The 21367-nt window shown below is 38.0% G+C and overlaps 1 protein-coding gene and 1 pseudogene across 1 annotated transcript; both read left to right on the plus strand.

Moving 5' to 3' along the window:
- Positions 1-235: 235 nt before the first annotated feature.
- On the plus strand, positions 236-1117 carry LOC143850588 (calmodulin-binding receptor-like cytoplasmic kinase 3). Its single transcript, XM_077359820.1, has one exon. The coding sequence runs from the start codon at positions 371-373 to the stop codon at positions 1115-1117; it is 747 nt and encodes a 248-aa protein (XP_077215935.1). The 5' UTR covers positions 236-370.
- Positions 1118-13230: 12113 nt separating this feature from the next.
- LOC143850589 (calmodulin-binding receptor-like cytoplasmic kinase 3 pseudogene) lies at positions 13231-14112 on the plus strand (annotated as a pseudogene).
- Positions 14113-21367: the final 7255 nt, after the last annotated feature.

Genomic DNA, 21367 nt, shown 5'->3' on the forward strand with positions numbered 1-21367 from the left:
CGAGCTATTGAAGCTTGAAATTTCAGATTTTTCACATTCTTATGCTCAGATTCAGGAAATCAACAGATACGATAGTTTCTGGAGTGTTACTCATCTCTTCTAGCAATTTTCTCTGAAAATTATTAAATTAGCAAGATTCTCTGCAATCTATAAGCTTCTAGTGGGATCATCAGGCTGATTTCAGAGAAATTCAAGCTAAGATTTCAAGCCGCAGGTATAAAACCTAGTGAAAGATGAGTCGCATCAGAGGGCAGGGAGAAAACTTCTGCCACAATTGACAATAAATGATCCTATTACTCAAAATCGTGGAAGAAAAAGTCAACCAAGCGAGGAAAAACACCATCCCTCTTTTTCCACTGTTCCAAAGAACATGGTCATAGCGATACCAGGAATGTTCCTTCTATGCTGTGCTTTAATTTGTCCATGCTGTCATGCAAGAAGGAAAGAGACTGCACATGCTGCTCTTCCCAAAGAGCCAAATTCAATGGATTCAGTTTTCTCTTTTGGTGTGAGTTCTACTTCTGAAAGGATCCCAGGCGGCAGTCCACTACCTGCTAGTCCACTTCGAGTACCTCCTAGTCCATTTCGTGTACCTCCGAGTCCATCTCGATTTTCTTCATCTCCACAATTGAGTAGAGTTGCATCAATACATCTCAATATGAGTCAGATTAACAAAGCTACTCGTAACTTTTCACCAGCACTTATGCTAGGTGAAGGAGGTTTCGGTACTGTTTACAGGGCTCAGTTGCAAGACGGCCAGGTTGTTGCTATTAAACGAGCAAAGAAGGAACACTTTGATGCTCTAAGAACTGAATTCAGTAGCGAAGTTGAATTGCTGGCCAAAATTGAACATCGAAATTTAGTGAAGCTACTTGGTTACTTTGATAAAGGAAATGAGCGCATTATCATAACTGAGTATGTTCCAAATGGTACTCTCAAGGAATATCTAGATGAAAAGCCCATAATCCACCGAGATGTCAAGTCATCAAACATTCTGCTGACGGAGAGCATGAGAGCAAAGGTGGCTGATTTTGGGTTTGCAAGGCTTGCTCCTATAGATGCAGATCAAACTCATATTTCGACCAAGGTGAAAGGAACTGCTGGGTACCTGATTTGATATTATGATTGCTTCTTAATTTGCACCCTTTTTACGAGCGATTGCTCCTTGATTGGAAATCTTACATGTGACTGCTTGTCCACAGTTCGGTCCATGTTGTTGTCCCAATTTTGGCACAAATCTGTCCCTATATTCATCCATGTTTAGCACAAAAATCTGTTCACAACTCACCCCTGTTTTAGCACAAATTCTGTCCCCAGTTCAGTCCATCTTGCTGCCCCTGTTTTGGCATAAATTCATTCCATGTTTCAATCTCAGTTTTGGCGCAAATCTGTCCATAGTTCAGCCCTAGTTTGAGGCGCAAATCTATCCACAGTTCAGCCCCAGTTTGAGGCGCAAATCTGTCCGCAGTCTGGCCCTAGTTTTTGGCACAATTCTGTCAATCGTTTAGCCCCAGTTTTTGGCACAAATCTGTCCCATAGTTCAGCCTCGGTTTTATGCACATTCCTAAGCACATTTCAGTTCCATTTTTAAGCACATTTCAGCCCCTGTCTTAAGCATTATTCAGCCCATCAACCAAACTCATCTCATTTTATTCCACCAATTCAGTTTTATGTCCAAGGGGTGAATAAGTCACTGGTAGTGCATTCGTTTACATATTTAGTTTACTACACTGGTGTAAGGGCTGTTTGTTAACCCACTGGAAGTTCGTTTTTATTGTGTCTGAAATGAAAACATGTTATGGCTCATCTTCATTATGCTGAAAGGAAAACTGTTATCGTTCATCTTCATTATCTTAAACTGACAAGTATTGTATCTCCTTTCCATTGTGCTTGAACTGAAAATCAAAATCAAGGTCGGTCCATCTAGAAACTTATATTGTGCCTGTCCTTGAGTGATTCACTTTGTGATTTCCACGGTGTTGTCAAATGAGTTTTGGTCCCATGCTTTGCCTTTAATTGAGAATTGTGGAATGGTTTTGCATGCATTTAGCAATTCGTTTTTCTCAGTGGCTAATGTATGTATGTCTGTGTGTGTGTGAGTGTGTGTTGTGTATGTGTGTGAACATATGTCTATGCGTATATATGTGTGTGTGTGTGTATGTGTGTGTGTGTGAGGATATGTTTGTATATGTTTGTGAATGTATGTGTGTAGAGTTGTGTTTGCATGTGTGTTGTGTAAATGCTCGGAGCTTTCAAAAAAAAAAAAAAAAAAAACAAACAAACAAACAAACATCTAAATCTTCTAGATCTCGTCAAGCCGGTCAATTCGACATATGGCGGCTCAAATTTGGCCAAAAGACGAGAGAGTTATGCTCGTTTAAACTTTAGTCCATAATGATATTTTGTTTTAAGTGTTTTAGAAATTATCGTGTCAAGTAACATTTGGGCTGCTTCTGATCAGAATTGTTCGAAACTGTCAACTGAAAAAGTGTTCGTTATAATATCTTCTAAAACTGTCTTATTGAGCAAATGTTTCCATAAATGCTTTTTAATATGTCAAAAACGACTTGCAAGCTTCAGTTTTTCTGAAAAAACTGTCATTTCTGCAACAGCAGTTTGTTGGCCATTTTTAGGCTATTCCAGGTCTGTTTCGTCCAAAGCTATACAAAGAAAAAATGTTCTTCACAATATTTTCTATTACTTTGTCCTTGAGCAAATTTTTCCAGAAGCGATGTTTTGAGTGTCAAAACTGAGCCCGAACTTTCAGTAAAAACACTAATATGTCTTTTAATGGCGATGGATCGGAAGACACCATTTTCCGGCCACTTCTGGCCAGATCCAAACAAAATGGTCAACTGAGAGAATGTCATTCATGCTGAGATCTACAATTTTGATTAGTAGAGTTTTTGATGGTTTTGATGTTTGAGGGGTCTAAAAGTCAGTGCAAAGTTGCATTTTTCACATTATATGACATAACTGTGCCATTTCTTGAAAATCATGGACAATATGAGCTCTATTCAATTTTAATGAGTGTTTGGGATGTTTTGAGCTTGGTAGCAAGTTTTAAATCATATATTGAATCATTCCCATGATTTGTTTGGCATTTTTGACCATTTTTTGTGAAAATTACATGTTGGGTGGAAATTTCACCCTTTCTTTTTTTTTTAGATTGCTTTGAGCCTATATTGATTCTAATGCTTGTATTGGGATATGATGAGCATGCTAGCAAGTCACAAATCACATATTGATCAATTTTCATGATTTACTTTATATTTTAGAACCTTATTTGCGAAAATTGCATGTTGTGTAGAGTGCTTTCAATTTTTTTTTTATATCCTAAATGAGTGAGCCCGTGCTATATGTCAACCTAGACATCTAAACTTCTAGGATCACTTCCAAATCATGTCCAGACCTTCCAAATTCCATGAGTCTCATTTTAGGGGACACACTTTGTCTCATTAGAATGTTTTTTTCTTTTTTTTTGGAGACAAGTCTTGTCTCATTTAGAGAGTTTTCCCTTTAGAAGGCTTACCTAGCCTCATGTTAGAGCCCTCTTTTCTAGAGCGAGTCTTTGACTCATTTGACCTCCCTTATAGAACAATAGAGAGTCTTGGACTCATTTGCTTCCCATTTAGAGTTGGTTATCCTATATGTTAGGAGTTTGCCCCGTAGCCTTTTGGTTCGTCTGTTAGATAGGAGTTTATCCTTTAAGATGCTTTTACCTGCTAGGGATCTTAGATCATTTTCATTGTTCTTGGGACACCAGTTATTTGTTGTGGATCGTCTCTTTGAGGCGTTAGTTGCTTGTTCGGGATTTTCCCCTTTGGATTTAGGGCTTTGCCCTAGTTTGTGGCTGTGCTTGCGTGTTCCCTCTAAGATTGAAAGCATTTAAAGGTCCAGAGCATTTGAAAAACTTTAAAAATATCAAAAACATTTGAAAAACATTAAAAACCTTAAATCTTTTGGATTATTAGTTTTTAATTAGGAGAGTTCGTTTCGAACTACGTTGGCTTGATCCTCTTCTACGAGGTACGTAGTGCAGCTTGGGATTCACATCCCAAGTCCAGCCAAATTTTGTAAAATAAATCATTCAAACCTTTTAAAAAATACAAAAATCTTTTATACAACATGTTTTAGAAAAGCTCTTCCTATAGAGTTAGGAGTTTCTCCTAGATAGAGAGTTTTAGAGTTAGGAGTTTCTTTTGATAGGTTGTTTGGTTGTTTGTTTGTTATGTGTTTGTTTTAGAGTTAGGGGTTTGTCATAGAGTTATAGGAGCGCCTCCGTCCGGTCAGCCGGTGATCCACATCGCCGATTGATGACTAGAATAAAATACGCTAGTCCACCCTTTGTTTTCCTTAGGAAACACAGCCTAGTTACACATAGGTTATAGGAACCACCTGCATTAGCTTAGGGCTAACATGCATTTATTTAGGGCATATAGGGTGTCCTAAAATCTACAATCCATTAGAATCTAAATGATCGTTCAAGAAGCTTTAAGAACTAGTCCGGTCTTTTAGGTCGAGTATAGGATAGAGGTTTAGGTGTCCTAGGCATCCTAGCTTAGAATATGTGCGAAGAACTACGTTGCCTTGATTCTCGTGGAGGCGGGGATACGTAGGCTTCTTTGGATGAATATCAGACCATCCGAGGACTCGGGCTAATAATTTAGAGTCTTAGGATTTGTTGTTTTGTTATATTGTGTGTTTTGATGTGTTGTCTTACTTTATCGTACTGATCCTATACCTTTAGCTATAGCTTGCATGTGTTTGCACATCAGAATTTAGACACCCATTAGGCATGTCACTCATAACCTAGCTATGCTTAGGTGACACACCTTTCATTTTATTTTATATGTGTTTATGATTTTTTATCCTCAGGAAATGCATGCTTAGGTAGACGACTCCTGAGGATTGTTCCCATTTCACATGATTTTTACCCAAACTTCTTTGGAGTTAATAATAAATGGCATAAGAGACCAAGTGCTTGCACTCGGACGAATCGGGGGTGCTCTCAGACCTTCCCAATTCGTAACCAGGCACGAACCCATATATATTTCTGGTTATCCATGGTATACAGAGCATATTTTTGTTTAAAGGATCCATGGCCGTATACCGTGGATGGCGACTCTGAGTTTGTTTAGGTACGTTTCGAATCCGGACTTTTTCCCGAATCGAAAGGTATCTCTTTTATATCGTCACTCGTGCTATGCTATGAGGGTGGCATCCGTTTCGAGAGTTCCTTGGTAGAGCTCTCCTTCACACGTGGATGATCCGAGAGGCCGCTGGGGGCTCGTCCCCCACCTCTCTCTCGGATCGGGGTCCACAGGCTGGCGACTCTGCTGGGGACTTTTTTTGGAACATTGCCTAACTCTGTTAAAATGCCATTTATTATTAACTTTGAAGAATTTTGGGCTAAAATCATTATAAATGGGAATTTAATCGATTAGAATCCAGGAGCACCAAATAGGTGTTTAAAACAAGGGATTCACACACTGCACGGCATACATCATTTTGTTTTTTATTTTTCTCTTATTTGATTTTATTATTATTGGCTCCATGGGATAGATACAGTACATGCCAGATGGGATGTCATTACCTTGATGGGATTGTTGTATCTATTTCCAAGCTATGCGCCGGTGCTGCAGGCGTAAACACTAGGCGTACTTGTGTTTACAGCAGCCGATGAGCAATGAAGCATACTATGTATAACACTAGGCGTACTTGTGTTATACATTTTAAGTATGGATCATAAGCATAGTACCCGATATATATTGAGTCCGGAGCCCTACTTTCATTTTACTTATATATTATGTATATGAATATATTTGCTGACTTAGTGAAATCCAATTAGGGGTTGCATGTGCTTATATATATTGCATTCATATACGGACGAACATGTGTTGCTTACACATGTTGGAGCCTAGATTTAGGAGCCATGTCCTGTCTATAGATTATTGTAGCTCACTTTATGTGGCTACAACGCAGTCCTAGTGCACTCACATGTCTGTCTTCAGTCAAGTGTCTTGACTCTGCGGGATTATATTTAGGGCTGGTGCCCCTGGTTAGGGTGTATATATGTATATGTATCCTATTTATATTGATTATTAGTTTAGGGCTTTCGTATTTAATGATGGTTCTTTATCTAATTCAAATCAATTATATCAATCCAATTTTTAGATTTAGACCTAGCCTGTGGCTCTTTCTCTATCACTTTCGTGGCCGTGGTTTATCTTTTGATCCATTGGTTACATTCCACCTGTATATCCATTGGTTAGGATTTACTTTTTTATAGAGATTATTTGTACATAAAAATTATTTGTGTGTTCATCTTTCATTCAGATTTTAGATCTTGTCCTTGACCCTACTTTTGTCATTCTTATGGCAATGGTCTATCATATGAGCCATTGATTATCCATTTGATCTATGTTTTCCCGTCCTTCACTTTGTACTCTTGTATCATACCATGATCATTAATGGATTGATTATGTCTTGCCCATCTATCCCATGAGTGCATGATTAATGCTGAGATCAAAACCTATTTAGATTAAGGGTGTTTATCGTTCTTGACTCTTTCATACCCGAAAGAAGAGAAGTCATACCCGAAGAAAATTTAAAGGAGTTGATTGAGGATTTCTTTGAGACCCAGTTTACTTAGATCATGTCATCATTTTTGATATTTTGACTTGAGTTACCAACATATATGCTCAAGATTGCTCTTATTTCTATTTGTTCGGAACTCTTATCTCATGACTGTTGATCTAGTGTGTGCGCTTCCAAGTCAAGAGTCTGTGTTCAACGAAAGACCATTCCTCTAAAAGACTAACCATTTTCAAACACACTTGATCAAGGCAGTCTATTGCTTCATCTATATTGCCAACATAACCTTTTATTGTCCCACTTAACCCTGGCCTTGTAGGGTTACCCTTTCCGAGATTCATACTTCAGGATCAAGCTCAGTAGATACCTTTATCATGGAGGAGGGTGTATCGCCCAAGAACTTTCAGTGCCACTCTCTTGCTCATGAAGAAGTGTCCAGTTTTCAGAGTTTGTCTTTTGTTGAGTATATACCAACTCTTGTGTCAAATTTGGTAAGTCTAGTCGTGTAATCAATAATTCAGAATATATACTGTTTGTCAGTCTTCTTGTCGAGTCAATGTCCAGTCTGCTGTTAAGTCTGATGTAGAGCCCATTGAGGCGCGTCAAAGAGTTACTGATGTACTTATATTTTTCAATTCAATAAAGTTGTTGATTTCGTATCTTTGATATTCTTTGATTCACCCTTGGATCCAATGTTTAAAATAACTAAATACACCCTTCTCGGATGAGAATGCAGACGAAATTTCTCTCAAGATCTGAAAAATGGTCAAATGAGATGAAGAGCGTCTAGCATAGCCACTTGAAGAAGAAATCGAAGCCATTGATAGTGGTATCGAAATCTGAAACTCGGGAAGGATGGATTGGCAAAACTTTATCTCCCGAGGAGAGCGAGGAATTGATAAACCTGTTTATAGGGGTTTGAGGTAGTCTTGCTGGATCCTATAAGGATAAACCGGGTGAATGTCGGGGTATGGTGCAAAGCAAGACTCCATTTGTTTGAGACATAGGGTCAAAGAGCAAAATTCAAGAGAGATGGACATTGGACATCCTGTGGAGCTGATGAAAAATTGAGAGAAGACTTTCTTAAAATGAAGTCATAGATTTGAGCCCTAAAAGAACAATTGGGCTGTATATTTTCATTATGGATTTGAGGTGGAATATTATAAAAAAAAAAAAAGAGGACATTTTTAATGTTTAGAATATGAGAGAAAGACAAAGAGAAGGGAATGTGTCCATATGACAATTCTTTTGGGATATCAAAGACCCAGATGATGGAGTCAATGAGATAGATCGCATATGAGAATCGTCTTTACTATTTGGAGACAAATGAAAGTTGAAGAATCTTGAGCATGAATTTAAGATCTCGAGAAGAGAATGGAGCACCATGGTTAAAGTCTTGCCAGAAAACCGCCAGACTCCTCGATAAAAATATTCAAAGTCTTTGAACCTTAAGCAAAAGAGCTTGTGCGCCAAAACACCAGGAGGTCATCCTTGGACGTTTGAGCCTTTATAGCCAAAATCCTAACGTTTAAAAATTCGTTTGTAAACCCTTTGGGCCAAAAATTCAAATCAAACCATTTTTTTTAAAAACCACATTATAAACCAGGGGCATTTTTTTTTATGAGTTTGAACTACGTTATGACCTGATCCCTACCTCTTCAGGGGTACGTAGGTAGTCTGATTAATTCAGATTCGGTTAACCTTGGGGATAAAAGCTAAATCATTCCCCTTTTAAAATTTTGAAGCTTAAAAGCTAAACCATTCTTTGTAAACCCTAAAGCGAACTACGCGGACCTGATCCTCCGTTTTTGGGGTACGTAGGTAGTCTGGCAAGACCAGATTCGGTCCAAATCGTTTGAACTTTTGATATCTAACCCTTTTGAACCCAAGCCCACCTAGAAAGTTCTTCTGGTGAAACAAGCAAAGGTTCAAGGCAAATGAAAAAAAAAAACAGAAAGAAAAGAAAAGAACGAGAGTCTGAAGACCCACTAGGTTGAAAACCCGAAAGGGCGGCCTAGATAAAGTCATGTACTTGCTAAGTCGATAACCAAAGGAGCTGGCTTATGCAAAATGAGGGTAGCGGTCTACTGGATTGAAAACTTGAAGAGGCAATCCAGTCAGAGGCGAGGACTTCCCAAAAAGTGAGCTGATAAGACATGGAAGGAGTTCCTCGATTATGGAGAACTCTAAAGTTTGAGTAGTATGAGAATTCCAGGCAAAAACTGAAGCAAATGGTTTGCTAGACCAGAAATCTGGAATGCAATAATCATGAGTTCCCACTAGAGGAGATTCGAAGAGATGGAGAAACAATCACTACACAGGCAGGATCTTGGAATCCAAGTAGTGTCAGTGAGATTTACTTTGACACCTTTTTAAACTAGGGGCATTGAAACTAAGCAATCCGAAGGGGGTAATAACCATGACGGAAATCCTGATGGAGGAAATTAGAATCTCTTGACATTGTTTTCGAGATTACTCTAAAAGTGGCTAGCCTTACCATAACAAAATAACACATCAGATCGAAGGGTGAATCGAAAGTGAGTCAAGTCCCTTGAATAATCTGCATCTTCTTTGTTGAGTCATTCCTTGAATAATCTGCATGTTCTTTGTTGAGTCCTTAGAAGTCTGTTTTTCATTGATATTCATTTTCTTCTAAAGTTCATAGTGTATGGCACTGGAAAAAGCGGGTGTATACCTTCTGAAATGCGAAGAAAATTCAAAGTAGATCCTGATTTATGAATCAAGGAAGAGGCAAGTCACATTTTGTTCAAACTTGTCAGAGACATCAGAGCCTCAATCACTGAGCAAAAGCAAGAATGCTTACATTCAGCCTTTGTGGAGATGGTTTTACCACTATACCAAAGAAAGAACCCATGCAAACTCAAATTTTTCCTAAATACCTTGGTTCTGCCTTCTTAAGACCTTGTCATGGAAGCACATCATACTAGGGGCATCTTTTATGACTTGTGTCATAAAAGATATTAAACAATGATAATTGGGATATCTATTCTTACCAAATAGAGACGAGAGAAGCTTGAACATACTCTTTGAGTTGAATTCTTTGATTAAATTGTCTCTTTTGGAATCAAAGTTTCAGAAACTTCAATTCCCAGCGGAGTCTAAAACCTACTCCTGCAGTCTTCAAACCTTAGCAAAATGCTTCTCTCATGTTAAAGAGAGTCATTACCCAAAACTCTCATCAATCTATTTGAGTTTTGCTTTCAGCAAAGATCATGCACTCTTAGTTACTCTCGACAAGAGATAACTAATCCATTAGTGAAATCAATCAAAGTTGTCAATTTTTTCAATCACTTCTTTTGAGTTTTTAATAAGGATAGAAATTGACAGCTCTGTGCTTCAGAGTTTGTCATTTCTTCCATCTTTTGAGTTTTAAATAAGGATAGAAATTGACAGCTCTGTGCTTCGGAGTTTGCCTTTTCTTCCATCTTTTGAGTTTTTAATAAGGATAGAAACTGACGGTTCTGTGTTTCGGAGTCGTTTTTTTTTTTTTTCCTTCCATCGTTTTTGACAAGTTTTCAATAAAGTTAGAAAATTACTGAAGTCCGTATTGCGAGGTTTGGTCTTTTTCTTCAGTTTTCGAAAAAAGAAAAACTTTTTGAGCGTTTAGTTTGTACTTGCTTTGGTAAAGACTCTTTGAGTGTTTGGTTTATACGTGTTTTGGTAAATTTTCAAAAAAAAAAAAAAAAAAAACTCTCTGAGTGTTTAGTTTTATACTTGTTTTAGTGAAGTTTTTTATACAACGATATAAAAAAAAAAAACTCTTTGAGTGTTTGGTTTTGTACTTGTATGGAGCTGGTTTATGCGGCACTTTATAAATCAAGGATGATCCGTAATGTGTCGCTACCTAACTGGTTAGGAGTCAGGCATATCTGCGAAGGGGTTCATATGAAAATGGTTTGTGCAGAATCCTATGAATCTGGATTTACATGGAGCTGGTTTATGCGGCACCATATAAATCTTAGGTGATTCGCTACCTTGAAAGAGAGGAGTCAGAGTTACCTTGATAGCTAAACAAATGGATTTTCAGCAATGGTCTGTATAGCTATCACCTTGGTCTTTGACCTAATTGATAATAAATAAATAAAAACTCTGAGTGTTTGGTTTTGTGTTTTGTTTCGGTATATCTGTGAAAGGTTCATATGGAACTGGTTTATGCAGAACCATACGAATCTGGATTTACCTAGAGCTGGTTTATGCGGCACTATATTTTGTTTTGGAAAAGGTTTTGATATCTCATATAAAAAAAAAAAAACTCTTTGAGTGTGTGGTTTTGTGTTTTGTTTCGGTATATCTGTGAAAGGTTCATATGGAACTGGTTTATGCAGAACCATACGAATCTTGATTTGCCTAGAGCTGGTTTATGTGGCACTATATTTTATTTTGGAAAAAGTTTTGATATCTCATATATAAAAATAAAAAAAACTCTTTGAGTGTTTGGTTTTGTGTTTTGTTTCGGTATATCTGTGAAAGGTTCATATGGAACTGGTTTATGCAGAACCATACGAATCTGGATTTACCTAGAGCTGGTTTATGTGGCACTATATTTTGTTTTGGAAAAGGTTTTGATATCTCATATAAAAAAAAAAAAAACTCTTTGAGTGTTTGGTTTTGTGTTTTGTTTCGGTATATCTGTGAAAGGTTCATATGGAACTGGTTTATGCAGAACCATACGAATCTTGATTTGCCTAGAGCTGGTTTATGTGGCAGTATATTTTGTTTTGGAAAAAGTTTTGATATCTCATATAAAAAAAAAAAAACTCTTTGAGTGTTTGGTTTTGTGTTTTGTTTCGGTATATCTGTGAAAGGTTCATATGGATCTGGTTTTTGCAGAACCGTACGAATCTGGATTTATATGAAGCTGGTTTATGCAGCACCCCACTTTTGAAAAGAAAATCTTCGGATGTTTGGTTTTGTAATATCTGTGAAGGATTCATATGGATCTGGTTTTTGCAGAACTGAACGAATCTGGATTTTTATGAAGCTGGTTTATGCAGCTCCCCACTTTTGAAAAGAAAATCTTTGGATGTTTGGTTTTGTAATATCTGTGAAGGGTTCATATGGATTTGGTTTTTGCGGAACCATAAGAATCTGGATTTGTAAGGAGCTGGTTTATGCAGCACCACACTTTAAAAAAAAAATCTTTGGATGTTTGGTTTTGTAATATCTGTGAAGGGTTCATATGGATCTGGTTTTTGCGGAACCATAAGAATCTGGATTTGTAAGGAGCTGGTTTATGCAGCACCGCATAGTAAAAAAAAACTCTTTTAGTGTTTGGTTTTATGCTTGTTTTTGAATATCTGTGAAAGGTTCATATGGATCTGGTTTGTCCAGAGCCATACGAATTTGGATTTCCATGCAGCACCATATAAAGAAAAAATTCTTTGAGTGTTTGGATTTTATATTTGTTTTGAGAAGGTCTTGATATAAAAATCTTAGAGTGTTTGTGATTTGTGTTTGTTTGTTTAGTTGAGTCATGAGCGTTGGAGAGAGGCTATCTCTTTGAGATGTCATGGTTATTTTATTTTTTTAGGGTTAGTGAGAGATCATTTCCCTATTTGTTTTGAGTCTTGTAGTGTCTTTTTGTTGTTTTACTTTTGTGGATATCATCTTTGAACCGAAAAACTCAAATATTAATTTGTTTTGTTTTCGGGTTGATCAAAATGAGTTGTCTGTTCAGCTTTGGCATTCACGCGACAAGCACGCTCTGCCAAAGAGGGGCATCTGTAGACACCCCATTTTGACCGAACCCTAAACCCTTGCTTTTGTTAAAAAAAATGATTATATGTGAATATGATGTCCCAAAATCAGTCCTAGCATGGGTCAGGGTCCCATTTAGGTCCCTCTAAAATTTTAGAAAAATCCGTCGCGGTTTGCATGGCAAACGAGAGGGGTAGGTAGTGTTGTGTGAATTTAGAGTTGCAGAAGGGGTGTGCATTATCCTGAGCAGGAGGTGGCCTGGTGGGAATAAAACGTGGGTAATTTGCTGCAGGAGGGTGTCCCTGGGTAACCAGAGAAGCACGATTTTTTTTTTTTTTTTTTTTATTTCATTAAAATTTTTACATAGGCCACCCTTTCTTAACCAAACCAAGTGCAAATATTACATAAGGGGGGTTGTCCAGTTATATAAAAGGGATAAAAATTATGAAGAAAATCTATAAATAGAAGTGCCCTTCTCATTATTTTTGGAGGACTTTTGATTTTCGTTAAGAAAATTTAGAGACAGAAGGAAAACTAGAGAGGGAAAATAGATCTATGCTCCAAACCCTAACTTTTCTTCCTTTTCCCTTCCAATCATCTTCTCTGGTAGCCTCGCCGGAGCTCCGGCGAAAGTTATTGCCGCTCACATGTCACCTCTGTCTCATCCTCAAGTTTAAATCCGAGCTATTGAAGCTTGAAATTTCAGATTTTTCACATTCTTATGCTCAGATTCAGGAAATCAACAGATACGATAGTTTCTGGAGTGTTACTCATCTCTTCTAGCAATTTTCTCTGAAAATTATTAAATTAGCAAGATTCTCTGCAATCTATAAGCTTCTAGTGGGATCATCAGGCTGATTTCAGAGAAATTCAAGCTAAGATTTCAAGCCGCAGGTATAAAACCTAGTGAAAGATGAGTCGCATCAGAGGGCAGGGAGAAAACTTCTGCCACAATTGACAATAAATGATCCTATTACTCAAAATCGTGGAAGAAAAAGTCAACCAAGCGAGGAAAAATACCATCCCTCTTTTTCTACTGTTCCAAAGAACATGGTCATAGCGATACCAGGAATGTTCCTTCTATGCTGTGCTTTAATTTGTCCATGTTGTCATGCAAGAAGGAAAGAGACTGCACATGCTGCTCTTCCCAAAGAGCCAAATTCAATGGATTCAGTTTTCTCTTTTGGTGTGAGTTCTACTTCTGAAAGGATCCCAGGCGGCAGTCCACTACCTGCTAGTCCACTTCGAGTACCTCCTAGTCCATTTCGTGTACCTCCGAGTCCATCTCGATTTTCTTCATCTCCACAATTGAGTAGAGTTGCATCAATACATCTCAATATGAGTCAGATTAACAAAGCTACTCGTAACTTTTCACCAGCACTTATGCTAGGTGAAGGAGGTTTCGGTACTGTTTACAGGGCTCAGTTGCAAGACGGCCAGGTTGTTGCTATTAAACGAGCAAAGAAGGAACACTTTGATGCTCTAAGAACTGAATTCAGTAGCGAAGTTGAATTGCTGGCCAAAATTGAACATCGAAATTTAGTGAAGCTACTTGGTTACTTTGATAAAGGAAATGAGCGCATTATCATAACTGAGTATGTTCCAAATGGTACTCTCAAGGAATATCTAGATGAAAAGCCCATAATCCACCGAGATGTCAAGTCATCAAACATTCTGCTGACGGAGAGCATGAGAGCAAAGGTGGCTGATTTTGGGTTTGCAAGGCTTGCTCCTATGGATGCAGATCAAACTCATATTTCGACCAAGGTGAAAGGAACTGCTGGGTACCTGATTTGATATTATGATTGCTTCTTAATTTGCACCCTTTTTACGAGCGATTGCTCCTTGATTGGAAATCTTACATGTGACTGCTTGTCCACAGTTCGGTCCATGTTGCTGTCCCAGTTTTGGCCAAATCTGTCCCTATATTCATCCATGTTTAGCACAAAAATCTGTTCACAACTCACCCCTGTTTTAGCACAAATTCTGTCCCCAGTTCAGTCCATGTTGCTGCCCCTGTTTTGGCATAAATTCATTCCATGTTTCAATCTCAGTTTTGGCGCAAATCTGTCCACAGTTCAGCCCTAGTTTGAGGCGCAAATCTATCCACAGTTCAGCCCCAGTTTGAGGCGCAAATCTGTCCGCAGTCTGGCCCTAGTTTTTGGCACAATTCTGTCAATCGTTTAGCCCCAGTTTTTGGCACAAATCTGTCCCATAGTTCAGCCTCGGTTTTATGCACATTCCTAAGCACATTTCAGTCCCATTTTTAAGCACATTTCAGCCCCTGTCTTAAGCATTATTCAGCCCATCAACCAAACTCATCTCATTTTATTCCACCAATTCAGTTTTATGTCCAAGGGGTGAATAAGTCACTGGTAGTGCATTCGTTTACATATTTAGTTTACTACACTGGTGTAAGGGCTGTTTGTTAACCCACTGGAAGTTCGTTTTTATTGTGTCTGAAATGAAAACATGTTATGGCTCATCTTCATTATGCTGAAAGGAAAACTGTTATCGTTCATCTTCATTATCTTAAACTGACAAGTATTGTATCTCCTTTCCATTGTGCTTGAACTGAAAATCAAAATCAAGGTCGGTCCATCTAGAAACTTATATTGTGCCTGTCCTTGAGTGATTCACTTTGTGATTTCCACGGTGTTGTCAAATGAGTTTTGGTCCCATGCTTTGCCTTTAATTGAGAATTGTGGAATGGTTTTGCATGCATTTAGCAATTCGTTTTTCTCAGTGGCTAATGTATGTATGTCTGTGTGTGTGTGAGTGTGTGTTGTGTATGTGTGTGAACATATGTCTATGCGTATATATGTGTGTGTGTGTGTGTGTGTGTGTGTGAGGATATGTTTGTATATGTTTGTGAATGTATGTGTGTAGAGTTGTGTTTGCATGTGTGTTGTGTAAATGCTCGGAGCTTTCAAAAAAAAAAAAAAAAAACAAACAAACAAACAAACAAACATCTAAATCTTCTAGATCTCGTCAAGCCGGTCAATTCGACATATGGCGGCTCAAATTTGGCCAAAAGACGAGAGAGTTATGCTCGTTTAAACTTTAGTCCATAATGATATTTTGTTTTAAGTGTTTTAGAAATTATCGTGTCAAGTAACATTTGGGCTGCTTCTGATCAGAATTGTTCGAAACTGTCAACTGAAAAAGTGTTCGTTATAATATCTTCTAAAACTGTCTTATTGAGCAAATGTTTCCATAAATGCTTTTTAATATGTCAAAAACGACTTGCAAGCTTCAGTTTTTCTGAAAAAACTGTCATTTCTGCAACAGCAGTTTGTTGGCCATTTTTAGGCTATTCCAGGTCTGTTTCGTCCAAAGCTATACAAAAAAAAAATGTTCTTCACAATATTTTCTATTACTTTGTCCTTGAGCAAATTTTTCCAGAAGCGATGTTTTGAGTGTCAAAACTGAGCCCGAACTTTCAGTAAAAACACTAATATGTCTTTTAATGGCGATGGATCGGAAGACACCATTTTCCGGCCACTTCTGGCCAGATCCAAACAAAATGGTCAACTGAGAGAATGTCATTCATGCTGAGATCTACAATTTTGATTAGTAGAGTTTTTGATGGTTTTGATGTTTGAGGGGTCTAAAAGTCAGTGCAAAGTTGCATTTTTCACATTATATGACATAACTGTGCCATTTCTTGAAAATCATGGACAATATGAGCTCTATTCAATTTTAATGAGTGTTTGGGATGTTTTGAGCTTGGTAGCAAGTTTTAAATCATATATTGAATCATTCCCATGATTTGTTTGGCATTTTTGACCATTTTTGGTGAAAATTACATGTTGGGTGGAAATTTCACCCTTTCTTTTTTTTTTTTTTTTTTAGATTGCTTTGAGCCTATATTGATTCTAATGCTTGTATTGGGATATGATGAGCATGCTAGCAAGTCACAAATCACATATTGATCAATTTTCATGATTTACTTTATATTTTAGAACCTTATTTGCGAAAATTGCATGTTGTGTAGAGTGCTTTCAATTTTTTTTTTATATCCTAAATGAGTGAGCCCGTGCTATATGTCAACCTAGACATCTAAACTTCTAGGATCACTTCCAAATCATGTCCAGACCTTCCAAATTCCATGAGTCTCATTTTAGGGGACACACTTTGTCTCATTAGAATGTTTTTTTCTTTTTTTTTGGAGACAAGTCTTGTCTCATTTAGAGAGTTTTCCCTTTAGAAGGCTTACCTAGCCTCATGTTAGAGCCCTCTTTTCTAGAGCGAGTCTTTGACTCATTTGACCTCCCTTATAGAACAATAGAGAGTCTTGGACTCATTTGCTTCCCATTTAGAGTTGGTTATCCTATATGTTAGGAGTTTGCCCCGTAGCCTTTTGGTTCGTCTGTTAGATAGGAGTTTATCCTTTAAGATGCTTTTACCTGCTAGGGATCTTAGATCATTTTCATTGTTCTTGGGACACCAGTTATTTGTTGTGGATCGTCTCTTTGAGGCGTTAGTTGCTTGTTCGGGATTTTCCCCTTTGGATTTAGGGCTTTGCCCTAGTTTGTGGCTGTGCTTGCGTGTTCCCTCTAAGATTGAAAGCATTTAAAGGTCCAGAGCATTTGAAAAACTTTAAAAATATCAAAAATATTTGAAAAACATTAAAAACCTTAAATCTTTTGGATTATTAGTTTTTAATTAGGAGAGTTCGTTTCGAACTACGTTGGCTTGATCCTCTTCTACGAGGTACGTAGTGCAGCTTGGGATTCACATCCCAAGTCCAGCCAAATTTTGTAAAATAAATCATTCAAACCTTTTTAAAAATACAAAAATCTTTTATACAACATGTTTTAGAAAAGCTCTTCCTATAGAGTTAGGAGTTTCTCCTAGATAGAGAGTTTTAGAGTTAGGAGTTTCTTTTGATAGGTTGTTTGGTTGTTTGTTTGTTATGTGTTTGTTTTAGAGTTAGGGGTTTGTCATAGAGTTATAGGAGCGCCTCCGTCCGGTCAGCCGGTGATCCACATCGCCGATTGATGACTAGAATAAAATACGCTAGTCCACCCTTTGTTTTCCTTAGGAAACACAGCCTAGTTACACATAGGTTATAGGAACCACCTGCATTAGCTTAGGGCTAACATGCATTTATTTAGGGCATATAGGGTGTCCTAAAATCTACAATCCATTAGAATCTAAATGATCGTTCAAGAAGCTTTAAGAACTAGTCCGGTCTTTTAGGTCGAGTATAGGATAGAGGTTTAGGTGTCCTAGGCATCCTAGCTTAGAATATGTGCGAAGAACTACGTTGCCTTGATTCTCGTGGAGGCGGGGATACGTAGGCTTCTTTGGATGAATATCAGACCATCCGAGGACTCGGGCTAATAATTTAGAGTCTTAGGATTTGTTGTTTTGTTATATTGTGTGTTTTGATGTGTTGTCTTACTTTATCGTACTGATCCTATACCTTTAGCTATAGCTTGCATGTGTTTGCACAACAGAATTTAGACACCCATTAGGCATGTCACTCATAACCTAGCTATGCTTAGGTGACACACCTTTCATTTTATTTTATATGTGTTTATGATTTTTTATCCTCGGGAAATGCATGCTTAGGTAGACGACTCCTGAGGATTGTTCCCATTTCACATGATTTTTACCCAAACTTCTTTGGAGTTAATAATAAATGGCATAAGAGACCAAGTGCTTGCACTCGGAGGAATCGGGGGTGCTCTCAGACCTTCCCAATTCGTAACCAGGCACGAACCCATATATATTTCTGGTTATCCATGGTATACAGAGCATATTTTTGTTTAAAGGATCCATGGCCGTATACCGTGGATGGCGACTCTGAGTTTGTTTAGGTACGTTTCGAATCCGGACTTTTTCCCGAATCAAAAGGTATCTCTTTTATATCGCCACTCGTGCTATGCTATGATGGTGGCATCCGTTTTGAGAGTTCCTTGGTAGAGCTCTCCTTCACACGTGGATGATCCTAGAGGCCGCTGGGGGCTCGTCCCCCACCTCTCTCCCGGATCGGGGTCCACACTTGGACAACCCCCCTTTTAGTATATCTCAATTTGCTTTTGGCAAGTAAGGCTTTAAGGGCGGTCCATGAAAAAAGTGTTTAATGACAAATTAGAATAGTTATCAGGCCCTTTAGGGACAACCCTCTGCCACAAATTAGTCTAACTAGAACACACCCACACTACACTACAAACTACGCTCGTCTTATTAGGCAAATTTTAACGGATTCTGATGAAATTTTATAGGGACCTACTTGGGATCCTAAACTACCCTAGGGTTGAATTTGGGACACTAGCTCACTTATTTAAAGGGATTTTATTGAAACAAAAGAATTTAGTGTTCGGTCAAAATAGGGTGTCTACACCTAGGAACATACTGACGCGGTCCACTAAAATAGTCACATCTCACTAACTGCTTATCCGATTTTTGTGTGCTTATACTCGTTGGAAACATATTTCAAAGAGCTGCCACTTTCTAGTTCACCATTTTTCCAAATTGTAGTATCCCAACAATTAGCTTCAAAACCAAGTAGCAACATTTTAGCTGGAATTCACCTGCATCAATCTCCCCCTGTTGAATGACAACTCATCCCTGAGTTGGCTGGGTCACTTTCATGATATGGAGGAAGGTGTGGCGTTGGGATCCATCTCAACCGGGTTCTGCTAGTAGGTTTCAGAGGCCTAAATAATGGGTTCAGGAGAGGATTTTAACAATTAAAGGATTTATTGAGTGGGCAGTGGAATGGAGAAGTCAAATAACGGGTTTAGGTTTCCAATATTTGTAATAGAGAGATGGGAAAATCAAAATGGACTCGGCTTGCCTCTTCTGTCACATTTCTAGCCTAAGATAGTAAAATGACAATGGCTAAAAGGGGAATTTTATGGAGACATGACTTTTGAAGGAGGATATAGGAAAAGAACGTGAGTCATGCTTAGTCCTATCAATTCATGAGATTTTGTGACACACTGTTTTAGTAAAATGTTCAAACCTATTAATTCACACTGTTTCCAGATACACTGTGAGGTAAATGCCATACCTTGTTTTAGTGAAGAGTCATAACCCTATTAGATCATGTCGGTTCCATGAGATCTATTTTAGATATATGATGAGATCATGATCATTGATTTTGTTGCCTGACTGATAGATCAATCTGGGTTTACTATAACCGTTTGATCATGACCGAAAAATTGCTTGGTGCTGAGGTTTCTGCCATAAGGCTTGGATCTTCGGATCGGACCAAACTATATTAATGACAAAAAATAGAAATGATCAGCTTTTGTCGGGTAAAAACCCGTCGTATTGTACTAATAACGGCATGATAATGAACTTCTTTAAATTGCTATAAGGGGCAGCTGCTGCCGTCACATAACTGTACTAATAAGAGAGGGATACTATCATCCATTTGCCGCGTAAACGATATAATCCATTTGCCGCATAAATACACATGCACGGGATGTGTCCCTTTTCATATGATTTCGACAATCATGGAACTCTGTAGAAGAGATTAATTATTCATATTTAGAATAATGATATGGAGACTGATTTTGGGACTCTTCACAACCTTGCAATATTGGTTCCTTAATTTTTGGCTTTCTTACTCTTAAATGGGAAAACTAGCCCTCCCATGCTAAGTGCCATGTAGGGATTTGTTCGGTTCCACTCTAGGTCCCCAAATCGGTCTCCATAGTAGCACTCTAATATTTATTATTATTGATGTGAGAAGTCTCTTCATGTCACATGTGCGCGATTAAGGGCACATTTGTCATATTGCAAAGAAATACAATGTGTTTTAGGGGTGCAACTCATGTTGATTTTTGGGAATTCGGGTTGAGATTTTACCATAAAATCGGGTCAGGTTCAAGTTGATTCTAATTCATTTTTTAACAAAAGCTTAACCCAACCCGACCCAATTGCAAGCTACACCCATAGTTTGGTTTTTTTATCATGAGAAATTAGTTATTAATTAATGATTAAACACGTGACATAACAAGACAGGAACAGTTCGGTAGGTCATGAAGTTAATATAATGAGGCAAACGTACTATGTGAAGTAGGTCACACCTTTGATTGATCTGAACCATTCCATCGGATAGGCCTTGCTTTCTGTTGGTTAAATTTGCGAAAATCATTGAATTGAACCCTATAATAATGTATATTTATAGACGTTGAATGTGATCCTGATGCAGTACGAACATGGCAGCCACGTCATGCCTAGGTGGATTTGGTGGAGTTCCAAGGTTCATTCCAGCATAAAAACTTCTGACATATTTTCAACCACATTTTTGGTCATTTAAATGGCAGAATCATGAAACGAGGTAAAATACAATGTTGTAGTTCTCTTTGAGATCTTTCCAACAAGTATTTGTGCTCAAAAATTGGCCAAGTGGTTAGAAAGTTATGGCAGTTTTAGTGGACTGTGTCTGTGGGTTCCCTAAATAGTCAAAGTTAGTGACTTCCAATGCAATTAATGTTACGTAAGTCCCTAAGTTAGCTAGTGGAGAAGGTTGAACAAATTTTCTTTGGTTTTCTTTTATTTAAAGGGTTAGAATCCATCTTTAGGGGGGATTTTGGATGTTGATAAACTTATGTAATTGATGGAATATCAATTGGGTTGAGCATTGCTCCTATTTTGGCTCTTCTTCTCTTGTTGTATTCTTGTGTTCTAATTTTCTTCTTCTTCCCTCTTAAGCACCAACGTTATCTGGTATCAAAGCCAACGTTACTTTCTTGGGCTAGCTTCGATTTGATTTTTATGGCGACACGAAGAGGTAGAGGAAGGCATGGTAACCATATGATGGAAGATTTGAGAGATGAAAAACAAGATAAACTTCAAGCACTTCGAAGACAAGTTGAGCAACTTACCATGCGACTTGAATGCCAAGAGGCTCGTAGTGAGCATGGTGGATCAAGCCATGGAGGTTCTAGTGATGAATTCAATGTGAGTCCATTCGCCAATACTCGTGAGGTGGCTTGGTTGGGAAGGTTCTATCGTGATTTCGACACCGTCAAGATTGGCTTGCCAGAGTTTCATAGTTGTCTACAACCCAAAGAGTTTCTTGAAT

This window comes from Tasmannia lanceolata, unplaced genomic scaffold (genome assembly GCF_043159265.1).
Source record: "Tasmannia lanceolata isolate RefF3 unplaced genomic scaffold, GAP_Taslan_0.1 ptg000018l, whole genome shotgun sequence".
NCBI lineage: Eukaryota > Viridiplantae > Streptophyta > Magnoliopsida > Canellales > Winteraceae > Tasmannia > Tasmannia lanceolata.

Coding starts and splice junctions, on each gene's coding strand:
- LOC143850588 (XM_077359820.1), top strand. CDS start 371: ATGGTCATAGCGATACCAGGAATGTTCCTTCTATGCTGTGCTTTAATT.